At 39.0% G+C, this 15010-nt stretch overlaps 2 protein-coding genes across 2 annotated transcripts; both read right to left on the bottom strand.

The window, feature by feature from the left end:
• Positions 1-496: 496 nt before the first annotated feature.
• On the bottom strand, positions 497-2186 carry SERLADRAFT_405854 (uncharacterized protein; the record flags this gene model as incomplete). The annotated part of the gene is made up of 9 exons (XM_007314352.1): positions 497-678; positions 763-817; positions 1012-1031; positions 1060-1139; positions 1194-1246; positions 1589-1597; positions 1641-1799; positions 1923-2081; positions 2178-2186. 9 exons carry the CDS (start codon positions 2184-2186, stop codon positions 497-499), a joined length of 726 nt encoding a protein of 241 aa, XP_007314414.1.
• A 259-nt stretch (positions 2187-2445) lies between these two features.
• SERLADRAFT_434090 (uncharacterized protein) lies at positions 2446-9601 on the bottom strand (the record flags this gene model as incomplete). Its single annotated transcript, XM_007314353.1, has 6 exons — positions 2446-2653; positions 8760-8905; positions 8956-9090; positions 9145-9269; positions 9330-9435; positions 9527-9601. 6 exons carry the CDS (start codon positions 9599-9601, stop codon positions 2446-2448), a joined length of 795 nt encoding a protein of 264 aa, XP_007314415.1.
• Positions 9602-15010: the final 5409 nt, after the last annotated feature.

Here is a 15010-nt window from a genome sequence, read left to right on the forward strand (position 1 = left end):
GAGAAAGTGAAGTTTGAACAAAAATAAAAAGTGCTGTATAGCACAGTGTGTGAAAACTACAAAAGAAAGCTAAAGTGGAGAATGAAATTGACAGGGCCAAAAATTGTATATTGTAACAATAATATGATAAACCTGTTTGTGACCTATTCATCTTAGTGAGCCCAAACATCCAAGCTACCACCAAGCCTTCTAAATGATCCAATGCACACTGATACTTGTGCATTGCTAGTAATTTCTCTGTGGTCTGCCATCCAGTGCTGTAGGGTGTCCACTGTTTAATAAATTGAAGCCTCATTTCTATTTGATGAACCCTTTCCAACTCCTTGTTGAATTTTTCCATGGTGTGGCGGCGTGCCATGCTGTTTTGATCTTTTGAGTAGACCATGACATTGCAGAAGCTGTTATGTTGAATGTGATTTCAAGTGTGGCATTGAGTTTTTGTCTATAAGGATACATGAGGTTAGCTCTACATAGGATAAAATAAACATCACATACTCTACTCCTTATCCCGTAACTCAATTAATAGCTCTAGATACTCCATTTTTAGTGTTTCATCCTGGGGTTCCTTCCATAAGCTATTGAGATACTGCTTCTTTTTCCAAGTCTCAAACAGACTTTCAGTGACTTCCAAATCTTGCATTGCGCATGCCAGATTGACTGGACCAGTGACGAGGATATCTAGTGCCTACTTGTAGTTATTGTATAAAAACATCACTACAGTAGATCAATATGGATGAATGGATAATAAATGTGAGCACTTACTAAGGTTCTGGTATATTTCAAAGGTGTCATTTTGCTCAAAATACAAGGTGATTGCCTGCTTGCAATGAAAGACACTTGAGTAGTGAACCAACAATGCCAGTGCATTTGACTTTGAGAATACTCATTCACAACATTCTAGGTCCTCAAGACAGAGTCCTTTTACATAAGTTGCAAGGTGGTCCAGCTGGCAAAGACGCCTGGGTGCATGGCCATGAAATGCACCAACCAGGGATGTGTGATTGAGCTCACGTGCACATTTCCCAAGTGGACTTTTGTACAGTGTGGTCTTGAACTTACAGTTATTGTCAAACCCACCGGCTAAGCCATCACCAAAGGCATCAAAAAGCTTTTCTACCACAGCAAGAGGATGCTTTGCACTGTAGAAGAGTGATTATCCAACAACTATATGTGTCAACAAGAGAAAAACTAACAGCTCAGCACTTTGGACCATATCTGCAATGATGAGACAGAAGCCGGCAACAGACTGCCAGAAATATTCCAGTCTTGTCAAATATCCCCCACATTCTCTTTGTGATATTCTTTTTCATGTTTTTCCAGCGGCTGGTACAAGGGTTTTCCTTTATGTTGTCCTATAAACATTGTTAGGTGATATTCTTTTTTATGTTCTTCCAGCAACTGGCACAAGGGTTTTCCTCTATGTTGTCCTATAAACATTGTTAGATAGACTAAAATATATAGTTTTGTGAGAATGTGATTACCGCAGTTTCTTCAGCTAAATCTTGAAGTGCATCATTGGCCCACTTATTGACATATGCCCGTGAGAGATAACAATCTCCATAAACTTTTTGAGTTGTTGGGAACTCACATGGCTGGCCTGGTCCATCATCATTGTGGTCAGTTGGTGTGTGTCTTATGACCCTCTTCAAAGAGTTATTGTCATCCATGGTATAGAGAAGCTGGAACTGAAGAGGAGCCTTTCCCTTTAGTATGTAAATGCATGCCAGACATGCATGCTTGAGTCGCCAATCAGGTAGGTCACAACGCAGGGCCTTCAGTACCCAATCATTCACAAGTGCCTGGATTTTGAGATAGAGATCCAACATTATTGAGAATTATTGAGAAAGATGCTTCCTGTAAGAGACCTACATAGAACCAATGGAAAATGTGTGATCAAGGATGGAGCACAAGTAAACACATACCCCATGAAGATCCACCAGAGTTTTGATGAATGCCTGTATGAAAAAGTGGGGGTTCCTGAAATGTGCGCAATGATATAGTTCAAGAGCATCAATAGTGATGCCAATGGTTGGCATTATTGGAGAGGAGTGGCACCACACCTTGGCATAGAAGTGCAGATGCTACAAAAGGATCAGTATTTCAAGTTGACATCTCTGTGCAACTGAGTAAAAAGATACTGTTATCCCCTGCAAGCAAAATATATAAGTAACACTTACTGTAGTCATTGACAACCTTGATCTTGATATGGCCTGTTGACTCTGCTGCCCTTGACTGGCTGTCCCTCCAGTAGTCTGCTAAGAATCCTTGCCCAATACCTTTCTCTCACTTATAATACCACTCAATGTATAATTCAGTAAGTTCTGGCAGTTGTTTTTGAAACACATTTGCTCAATGCAACACACAGTCACATCAGTTTTGGTAGTCTTGACATCATGGTTTACAAAAATGATGATGGCTGACAACTGGTGAGTTTTTGATGTAGATTTAATCAATAGACTTGAAGCACCTTTTCCAGATATTATCTTTGAGCTGTGAGGCCAATGCTTCAAATTCCCCACCTGCATGACTTATATCTAACGCCTCGGAACCATCGAGAATCTGCTCCATATTGATTTCATCGCCATCATTGTTATCTTCAAACCATGATAATTTGCCACCTTGTGGAAGGTTTTTGAGAACGTCAAGTGCCAGGCTCCAAACCAGTCGACAGATGTGTGTATATGCTACATCCTAGTGCTTAGTGATTATATAATCTGATTGTATAATTATTCGAAAAATTACCGAAACTTGAGTTGAGCATAACACACATGGCCGACTGGCACAACTTGTAGTGGCGCCAGATTTGGCCCTACTTGCCTTTCCACTCCTTCCTCTCAAATTGGACAGGTTGTAACCGCCGTCCGGGGAACATCAATCAGAGTTGTAAAAATAGAAAACAATTTGGATATAATGTACCTAAGCAATCTATATTTTGCTGCAAGTGAAATGGGTTGTGAGTGAGCTGCAAGGATACAGCGTTATGCAAGGAATGTAAAACACAATTATAGCAACCTATATAAGAACCTGACTGCCCTATGCTAACCTAAGGACACCACCACAATGCCAGGAAACAGTACTGCAAGCTGGTTAAGTCACATTATGAACTCACACTTTCAGGAGTGATCCAAGAAGTTTTACAGAGCGACAAACCTAGTCACAAAACAGCCCAGGAGTCGCTTATATGCAACGCACAAAGGATATGTACTGTGCTACACAAGCAGTCGGCCGCTCACCAGTCAGTATTTTCATGGGCATTTGGGCTTGTTAGTGGGGTGTTGTTATGGCTGCTTTCCATCAGCATTTCTGGGGCGCCGCTTCAGCCCAAAAAACACCTCTGCAAGATAAGCTATCCTTCCCTCAGGATCATACCCAAAGATTATATAGTCGGCACCAGTATGATTGCTTGTGGACATTGTGTGGTGTATGGAAGGATGGTATAATGAGTTGCAATCCTCTGCTAATTCTAGTTCAGTTCAGACAAATATATGCATTTCAGATACTGAATACTGGCCACTGAATAAAGAACAAGGGGGTACTACATAGGTGCGGTCTTTATTTTTTCTTAAATTTCATGTTGTTCTACAACACCGGTAATTCTGGATTTGTACGTATAATAAGGGTGCACTCTACTGATATATAACTTTCCTCAAACAAATGGCTGCAGAACCGGACTCATCCCAAGCCCTCCCTTCGTACAATGATGACAGACCATTGGCAACAACCGCAAGAGAAAAATGTTGTATTGCAGCACTGAAAGAAGAGCTCAGCATCTTACAAGGTTCAGCTTCAAAATGTTGCAGGTGAGCTATAGTGGAACCATCATTCTTAAGCTAAATATCTGTATTTTCTTTTTGTGATAACCTAGTGATAACCTAACAATAGTTAACAAGGGTCGTGTGATACAAAGGCTGGTGACTTTGTTCAATGACATTAGTAAGCTTGTCCAAGAGAATGATTGATGGCTCAAAAGGCAATGGGATGCAAGGACAGCTGATGGCACTGATAAGTGGGTTATCTCTGAAATATTCTATACCTTCATTCATGATTAAATTGAGCATGTACAGGCAGAATATGCTTTATAAAGGCTATATAGAACTCATTCACTTCCTCCCCTTTGTGAAATGCAAAGTTATGCCCCCAGACCCTTCAAAGCTGGAGGATTTTTTCAGGCTAGTAAGTTTCAATAATCCATTTACAAGAGAGCTTTATACTAATTGAATCTTTCCGTGATGAAGAGGCACAGATGGTGCTAGAGGAAATGATGCTGGAACCTTGAAGTACAGTGTTGTTTGGTGGTTAACTCAAGCCTTCCATCTAATTAACCCTCCTTTGCTGATGAATATAAAGGACAATTGTGGGTTCAAACACACCGTCACAGGTGAACTCTTGTGCCCTGTAGATTATGACTGGAGTCAAGCTTTGTAAGTTTGTTTTATCATTTGTAGCTTTAGTGTGCTCACTAAGATAAAACCAGCATGGTAAAAAAAATATTTGTGAATGGCATCCCGGTTTTATTGTGAGTGCCGACTCATAGCCGACCTTTATGTATGACATGAACAAGTACATCTCCAAAGATCCCGATTGTGGACTTTTCCAGTTGCATTGGCTTATTAAAGGTGAATTAGTTGTGTTGAACAAAATGCTCATTTTAAAACAGGCTTTTGAATAAATATTCACGTCACTATCATCTGCGTGTGGAAAAAAAAACAAAGGTGCATCTTCCAACTTAATATTCCAACACAAATCTTCTCGGGCTACAAAAGGAGATGTTACATCTCTGCCAAGGATGAAACATGTCAAACCTTGTGCCATTGTGTATGTGGCTGTTCAGGTACAGGCACTTACTTTTCTGTTTTAACACCAACTAAGGCCTACTTCTAGTTTTGTTTTACTCTCTCAAGTGTCACATCTTGGTGTCAGTTTGACAGTGATTTCAATCTCAAGGAGTTTTATAATAATATCCTTGATTAGTTTGAGGGTCCTTGCAATGAGATCCACAAAGCACTAGTAGGTGACTTGCTTCTTTGGTGGGACCAGTACATTTCTCGCTTCTCCCCTATCATGTGCCTTACTGACTCATTCCCATAGAAAGGTCTTTGGCCAGGATCCAGAGATTACAGTTCCAAAGGAGATTTGTCAAAATCTGTCTGTTGCACACTTCAGTGTTCAGTGCAAGAATGATCTATAGCTAGTTACTACAAGTTATCAGGAAGTATTATTTTAATAATAATGTGTACTGTTGGTTTACAACTCCAGTTTAGATGCTTAAATAGAAGGATATTTTGTATATTTCATATGTACAGTCAGATACTAATGTGAAAGGAACCATGTTTTGCAGTTACTGGTATTATGTACCATTATAATGCCAAGTCTTTTAGGCAATATATATGGCTATTGCTTGTATGAAAGTACAGTTAAAAAACATCATTCTACAGAAGTATAATGTCTTTTCAAAGCCTACAAATTTGAGATATATGTTCAACCAAAACAAATCTTGCCACATGCGACAAGGCTTTTTATAGCAATGAGTTACTGGTATTATGTACCATCATTACACCAAGTTTTCTGTGGAATAAATATGGCCACTGCTTGCATAAAAGTACAGTTGCAAAACATCATTCTACAGAAGTACAATGTCTTTCCAAATTCTACAAATTTGGCATATATGCTCAATCAAAACAAATTTTGCTACATGTGACAAGGATTTTTATAACAATGAGTTACTGGTATTATGTACGATCATTGCACCAAATCTTTTGTGTAATAAATATGGCCACTGTTTGCATGAAAGTATAGCTACAAGTTATAATTCTAGAGAAGTATAATACCTTTTCAAAGTTTACAAATTTGACATATATATATTCAATCAAAACAAATCTTACCATGCATGATAATGTTTTTGATAGCAAGGAGCCACTGCTATTATATCTCATCATTATGCCCAGTCTCATATGTGATATATCTGGCCGTTATTCACATAGGTGTACAGCTGCAAGTTATTATTTTATAGAATTACAATGTCTTTTCATAACTTATAAGTTTAATTAGGGTGCTCATTTGAAGTAAATTGTTTTATGTGTCATATTAAAACGTAAAGCACAACATTATTGTGACTATATCTCTTGACTCTATAGTGTCTCCCTATCAAGCAGAATTGCTATTATCCTTGAGAAGACTGGCACTGAATGCGAGATGTTCTATGACTTTGTTGAATGCAGTAATAATCAGAAATCAGACATGTCATTGAAAAAAATTGCAAATTCTTTCAATATTGTAATTTATAAGCAACTTACTGTGAATTGTCAAGCTATTTGTGCTGTATATGAAGATACAATACATTGTAATTGTTGTTGCAATAATTGCATCTATTGTAGCAATTGCACTTATTACATGCTCAATCCATGATATTGTGGGAATATCCTTGGTTTGCTGATGATGGACATTCCACATAATAGTCTGGAGCACCCCATATTTACCCTTCCCATGTTTCAATTACACATAAATGAGGAATTCCCTATTGAGATATCTTAGGATAGCTCCCAGCACAAAATATTCACTGTTTATTGGGGAGAGAAGAAAATGCAATGATAGCACTAATCTAATTGACTTTAATTCAAAGTATATTCCTCAGATTGTATAATTAAGCAGTTGGCACAAGCAACCTTTATTTCTGTGTGCATGTTGATAAGTTTGATCTTTAGCTAGAAAGTTACTGATATACAGTATACCACAAAATATACCATTCCTATTGTTCACTTTGAAACATCATTTCCATACATCAGCTTATGAGCTTGAAAAGTAATCTTGTGCAAAAGTTGGGGTTACACATTATGCTATCCATCACATTTATATTCCCATCTCTCAACTTTGTTTCCACCGTATCATATAATCATAAGACTCTTCTCCATTTTTTAATATCTACAAATTTGGCACTAAACCTCAGTCTTCCATTAAAAAACTGAACCAATTTTATCCTTTTATGGTATTCTGACTTTATATTAGTATCTGACATAACATACATTCCACCAAAGTCATTTCTTGTAATTGAAGGGGGCAACTAACATTGTTGAACAAACCCAGCATGAGGTCTGGCCCACATTAACAACATTCAGATGATGATGCTAACCAACATTGCTCTTGATTTCAATTGATGCACCACCAAAACCAATGTGAAGGTTTGCAGATGTCATATAACAGATGTCAACTCTATATGATACATCAACACTTATCACAATGGATGCCCCACTGGTACCATAATAGAAATTCAAAGAGGACAGCCTACACACATTGCAATATAATACAGAATGGGATATCCCATATGGTGCCATGAGATGTCTCATAACAGTTTTTCACAAGAGACAATCTACATAAATGAGAATATCATTCAGAATGTCACTTGGCACAGCCCACACCTGGGGTCATCTAGGGGATATCCCACACTTGGGGATGTCCCAAACAGGGCTCTTAGCCACATAAAATTACAGAAGACATTCAAGCTAAGAGCCAGACACCTAGGGGTAACTGAAGTTATCAAATCATATTATCATCCTTTACCATTCTCTTTTTTTATTTCTTATCAGTTTATCAATGTAACACCACAGACTTTTTATACTACAATATGTGTTGATGTTTGTAAAGATTCAATAAATCATGTGCTTGAATCCAATATACTATGCACAAGTTTAGGGCAGGCTTATAAGAACATTTACTGACTGAACAGCAAATCAAACATGCATCATAGGATTTAAAGACTGAACACACTTTACAGACAGCATCACTGACTTAACACTTTGATCACTTAACAGTATTATTATTATTATTTATCATATAGCATATAGCAAAAACATTGCACCACAGTGGCAGAGCCTCGGGTTGGAACTTGTAGTCTAAAACAAAGGGGACAGTGGTCCCAGAAGTCACATGCAAACCATGTTGCACCAGTTATTTCACTTAGTGTCAATTGTATGATTTTTGTGGCTCCACAGGTGTGGAGGTGCTGTTGGACACAGTAGAACGAGGCAATCAGCCACAAAGAGCCTAGAAAGGAAGGCAAGTAAGTACAGGTTGCCCACATCGGGGGACCGGTGAGAGTTGGGACAAGCTTTATAAAGCCTTATAATAACAATAAAATATAAAATCATTATCAGCCAGACACACTTATTTGTAAGTTCTTACATGGCTAGATTAAGTAGGTCATTCTCGCCAACAGCGTAAGAATGATGGCTACTTACAATGCTTGTAACAATGATGTCTGATTCTAAGAACAATCAGTAGCTATATTTGTAGCTATAGATTATTGCTCGCTAGCATATGTGTCTGAGTTGTATAAATCACAAGGGCTCAAAATATGAGCATACCACTGATGCATAGGTACAAAATCTGCACTTGTATTTTACTAATTGCAACGGGCCTAGGAATGATATTACATGCTAACACAATACCATAGTTGTCCCACTGATGGGCATGAAATGTGTGCCATCTTGTATGATATTACAGGTCTGAATGGTTTAAGATTTGACTGAATGACGAAACAAAAGCCCTTTTATAATATAGAAAAAATACAAAAATGATGGTACAGGCAGTACATGACAGAACAACTCAAACTACACATTGTTGGCAACTTTCACTGTAGCACGCTTCTCTCAAATCCTAGCAAGAGCACTGAATTTTGCTGGCGCAACGAGGATGGGAAAATTTTTCTGTAGTGATGGTTAAGCACACTACAAACTAAGATGTATGGGGGACAGTCAAGAACATACTGATTCCACCAAGCAAGGAGGTCATTGTCCTCCTCAATCTCATTGGGATCTTGGAGAAGACCCAAGATGCTATTAAAGAACCCCTCGGAGTCAGTGATAGTGTCGGTACGAGAGAAAACCGATTGGGCTAATAATGCAAAATGAACCTGGCTTGAAGTCAGTAAGATGGGCACAGTAAAATACCTATAGCACTTACTTGTGTAGCTATGTATGCAATAGAACCACGTGTTACTTGGTGCATACCATGCAAGCGGGCATTTGAAGAGTGAGTGGCACGGGCCTCAGTGTTGGAATTGACAGATGATGGAGATAGAAATATGTGTTTATAAGCCTAGTAGACTGATGAGACATGTGGATAATGTTTATTTAGAATGTAATCACTCACCAAGACAAAAAGATTATTACGGAGCAAGCCCTTCCATGGGTCTGTACTGTCATAGTCAAGGCCAGCATAAAGAAACAAAGGCCATTGGTCACTTGTGACAAGTGTTTCACCACTCTGTAGTTTAGCTCAAACACTAACTAGTCAGCTAGCCTGACAAGTCTACATAATAAAATGGAACCACTCACTCTGAGGATGGCCAAAACCCTGAGTAGACTTGATGTTTTGATGAAGTGGAGGGTCCAAATTCTGAGCCTTTGGTGTAATCCAGTCAATGATTGAACCTTTGAGGGCCTTGGTGTCATCAGATCAAGCTCCAGAGCAGCCTTCCTGGATCTTCAAAAAATTTCAGGTAAAACATATAATATCGTCATGAGGCACTTACTAGTTTGCTTATAGCTTCAATGTCATCTTCTGAGATTGAAGCACTGGTAAGCTGATCCTTGAAGCCTGGAATCATGTTCAATAAAGTCTTGAAGACTTCATCTTCTCGACGCTCCCTGCAAAATTGATGTTTGGTGAAGAATAGTGGAAGATGGTAATACAAGCGCAAAAACTAAACTTACTTGATAGAAAGTTCCTCCACAGGTTAGTCTTTGCTCATTCAAAGAAGCCCATTAAGCAAGAGAGCTCGAATATTGGAGAATGGATGGACTACCCAACAGAAGTGTTGTCTATAACTTGTGCTTGGGCTACAAACATGGCTAAACAAGGCAATGACTGTAACAGTTGATCAGTATCTTGTCAATGTTAGACTCAGAGCCTCAAGACTTATGGACGCTTGCGAGAGCTATCTTTTAGAGCATTATTGTGGACATGCTGAATTTGTGGATAAAAGCCTGATCCTACATTATCATCTGGCTCAGTTGTTATCTGTGACATGTGTAATGAGATTGATAGCAGTGGTGTGTGGTCCAACTCTATCACTTTGATCTTGATGATCTTATTTATAGCTGAATCATCCTACAGCTAGGTCCAACCTTTACTACGAGCTCAGATCATCATGGTCTGCTGATATGCGCCAGTTTACTGGTCTGTCAGGGACAGACCAAAAAAGACTAGCTATTTGCTGCTAAAGCGAGGTATGTTGTAAAATCTTTCATCATTCTCTATTTCTCCATTACAGATTTAAACGGTCTGGTGGGTTACTGACTAATTAGTACAGGTCGCTGCCAGCACAAAAATTTTGGATGTACAGTAAATATGCAGAAGGAGGCCCCACGTCACACTGTCCAAGTTATTCAGGTTAGTGTGTTCTCCATACTCTCTTTATAGCGTATTTCCTATTATTCCCACCAGCTGAAATAGTCCCATCCTGTGAATCATTCCAAAGTCTGTAAGGATAACAGACAATCTGTGAGAGGTACAGGAACAAGTATGTGTTGAAGTACAGGTATGTAACAAAGCATTGTGTAGGTACTAATACATTTATTCATTGAGAAACATTTCAGGCTGATGAACCACATCTTTGCAGCCGCCCATTTTGTTGTTGCCGTTGCTTCCCTTCTCAAACAATTAGTATCAGGTAAGCTAACAAATGTTTTCTCATACCTGTAACATCTCCTGACCTCTTTGACTTTGCCATTTTCTTTCTTTTTTTCCTCTCAATAGTTTGTTTTACTCCTATGTGGACCTCTTCTTGCAAATCTAGGAATGCATGGCTTGTGACTACAGTCTCTTCAGTGAAATCAAATGCAGTGTACAGGCACATTAGGCCATGTAATAAAAGTGCAGCTGCCTCATGGGCAGCCTACCATGATAACTGGTCAGCTTTCATCATCCAAAACTGAACATTGAATGTATGCTTACTTGTGCGTCAGTGTCAACTGGGGTGGCTGGCTCGGTTGTAACAACTGACATAGCATCTTCAAGTTCACAATATGTGCTAATTGTGGTAGAAGCTTGAGTATGATCCATGTTATTGAAAAGGAGGCTGTGGGGTTTTTTCAAGTGTGAAGTCTATTTGTTTCAGTTTTCCGTTACTTATAGCATATTAATGTAGGGTTGATTGCTTATTTTGGATAATTGTGGAGACGTTCCTGAGCTGATTGTTTATAGTCCTGGTTGTGGATATACTGTAAGTAAACCCTTGGCTCTGCTCTCCGGATCATGTTCTCTTATTTACATTACTATTTCTCAAGTTCTCCGGAGTCCCATGGTCATGATGCATGGTGCACAGTGTTCACCCCCAATGTGCAGACTTGAACTATGGATCACACAACAGGCTATCATTTTATTTGCCAATGGACATTCAACAAACCTGGGCCATTCTCTCTACACCAGAAGATGTGTAGAAGATGCAAGCAAGAAGTCTCCAGTCTACTCAGTAGAGTGCATACTATTTTGCGTAAAAAAAGTGTTGTGTTCAAGAAGTGGTACAGTCATTAAATATACAGCATGATGATGCTGAAACCATTCCCCCCATTCATGATGTGAGACTCATTTTTTTCTGACTTCTTATTCTGACCGATAGACAATAGGATATTAATCTTGTAAATAATGATTTCCCCCTTTTACTCTGTCACACACAATGGACCAATTGTTGGCTGCCCAAGCAATTCCGAGACATTGTTCCACAAACATATGCACCTTTACCACCACCTTCCGAGTCACCTTATATCTACTTGAATGCCACAGTCACGTCTTCTACATATCACAATTCCAATCACAATCAAATATCATCACAAGCCTTTCGTTCAATGAAAAATATCTTTGGCTTCGTATGAGAATACCACTATGGCCTTCCATCACATGATCCAGATAATCTTCTGTCGTTACAAGATCTATGTACACCCAACAATAACACCAAAACTTCTCAATCCAACAATAACAATGGAAACCTTCATAATCCATATTATCCTTACCCAAACAAGAGTTCATTCCTTCTCGGAGACTGGTATTGGAACAATGGGAATCAGATATCACAAGAAAACTTCAAAAAACTCTGTGATATAATTACTGCACCAGAGTTTTTGCCAACAGATATAGGATAGGCTAGTTGGAAAACAATCAATCACACACTAGCTGGTGAGGACATAAGCGGAGACTCAGAGCAAAAAAGTGAATGGAGAAGTACATCTGTGACATTCTCAGTACCTTTCCACAGAAGAATGCAGGTTCCAGGTGCCCAGGACTTTACAACAGCAGATTTCCAATACTGTCCCATCCTGTCAGTTGTTCAAGAGTTACTTTCCAACCCAAATAGTTTGCAGTTCCATTTTGTCCCCTACAATTTAAAGTGGAAACCAGAAGGTAGAGAGGAAACAAAAATATATGGGGAGCTTCATATGTCACCGGCATTCATTTAGGCCCATCAAGAAATCCAGGAGTTACCAGGGGAGCCTGGTTGTGAGTTGGAGTGTTGCATCCTTGCCTTGATGTTCTGGTCAGACGCAACTCAGCTGACAGCATTCTCAACCATAAAAGTATGGCCATTGTATATGTTCCTTGGGAATGAATCAAAGTATCAGCAAAGTAGACCCCACAGTTACTTGTGCCACAATATTGCATATTTTAAAGTGGTGAGTCCTAACTACACCGTTACTCAATTGTTACTCATCATTTATTTTTCAAAGCTGCCAGACTCATTTAAAGACTTCACAACGGGTTTTGCAGGTCAAAAAGGCACCAACTCAAATTTTTTTTCCCACTGTAATTGTGAATTCACACATGCGCAGTGGGATATACTCCTAGACAACGACATAATTGAAGCCTGCAAACATGGTATTATAGTTGAATGTTTTGACAGGATCCAACATCGGTTTTATATCCAATTTTTCACATACAGTGCCAACTATCCTGAGAAGTAACTATCAGCCTCTCCATCATGGTCATTTGCTTTACTGACTCTAAGTTTATTCAGAATTTTACTTTTGTGTTTGCGCAACCTAGGTCAATGCCCATGTCCCCGGTGCTTGATTCTGATGAGCCAGATATCGAACATAGGAACACCTCAAGATAGGAAGCTACAAGAAACACAGGCTCGTGTCAACAACACTACATATCTAGCAAAGATATTATCAGCCCGGAAACTGATTTATAAGGACAATTATGCTGTCAATAACACAGCAGTCGAAAGGCTTCTCAAGCCACACTCTTTGGTACCAACAACAGTAAGTCTGAACTGTTGTAGTTGTATTATTATACTGAGGATTCTGTCAGAGTGCACTTTCAGCAAAACTTTCACCTTTCAACATCAACATATTTTCGCTATTCCCTGTAAATATTCTACATGAAACTGAACTGGGAGTTTGGAAAGTGATCTACATGCACATTATGCACATACTGCACTGCCAGGGTCAAGCATTAATTAATGAGTTTGATAGATTCTTCTGTCTCATTCCAGAAAGCTTTTCATTGATTATCATTCTAGTTTCAGGAATGTTCCATCATTTGGACGAGACACAATCAGGAAATTCCTCTACTAATTCATCAGAGATGAAGAGGACGGCCGCTTGAGATTATGGGGACCTCCTTCAGGTGCGTCCACATCCATATTTGCCAGATCAACATTCTTATGTTATTACTTTAGTGTATGATTCCAGTATTCGATCCTACCAGAGCCTCACAATCAAGACATACTTGACTTCATATTTGTTGTAGCCCAATGCCATGTGCTGGCAAAGCCTTGAATGCACATGGACCAAACCCTTGACCTTCTTGATCATTCAACAGTTGTATTTGGGCAGCTGCTTTGCAGATTTCATAACAAGACCTGCACTGCATTCCATACAAAGGAACTTCCTCACAAAGCAGAGGCTCGTAAATGACAACGTCCGACAACTCAAAAAGTTCAATATGAATACATACAAAATACATGCAATGGGTGATTATGTATGAACTATTAGAATGCTAGGCACTACTGACTCGTATACAACCCAAATCATGAGTTTGAGTGTTTTGTTTTGTTTTTGAAGCTCACATATGTCTCATAGGGCAAGCTTGCACATTGTACATCAGAGACTTCATATACTCAAACCAGCAAAAAGGGATTTGTCAAACAGAAAGCTAACATTGACCAAAGATAAACTCAAATTCGGGGGATTCAAGATAGACTATCTATTCTTCCAAAGTCAGCTCAGCTCAAATCTGATGGTGTTGCATTGTCACCCAATGTCTACCATATTATCAGAGTCACATAAAATAACCCAATTAATATAGGTTTATTCTTGCATACTACATACTAGATTTGGTGATCTAGCCTTGAAGGGGAGTTAAGTTGTTGCATGATTACTACTCTGGCTAATATTGTGTTGTTTTGTCTAGAACTTTGTCATAAAGTTTCAGAGCCATCTATTGCCAAGAGTGCAAGCCCTGGCATTGTTGGAGTACATGACACCTAATCTACATCACACCAGTGATTTTTCTACCAACCCAAGCCTTTTGATGAATTTGGAGTGGGATCCAGCTCAAATCATCTTCAATGATGGTCATATATATCAACACCACATTCTTCAAGTTAATTATACTTCTTATGATGTCCAACGTACTCAAGACATCATCCATCTGAATACATCAAGCAACCATATCATGGTCTTTGCGAGCTCTGATGATCCTTCAGGAGTTTGTGTCTGGTATGCAAAGGTATTGGGTATCTATCATTCCAACGTTATATATGTAGGACCAGGAATGGTCAACTATCAAGCTCATCGCATATACTTTGTGTGGGTCAGATGGTACCAATGTTTCAAACCCACAGAAGCAACCAATGCATTAGAGGAACTTTCATTTTTACCAATTGATGACAACAACACTTTCGGATTTATTGACCCAGAAGATATCCTTTGAGGCTGTCATATAATTCCGAGGTTTTCAAAAGGAAAAGCTCACCCTGATGGGATCAGTTTGTCGCTATCTGCAAGAGACTCAC

The sequence above is a fragment of the Serpula lacrymans genome (assembly GCF_000218685.1).
Source record: "Serpula lacrymans var. lacrymans S7.9 unplaced genomic scaffold SERLAscaffold_3, whole genome shotgun sequence".
NCBI lineage: Eukaryota > Fungi > Basidiomycota > Agaricomycetes > Boletales > Serpulaceae > Serpula > Serpula lacrymans.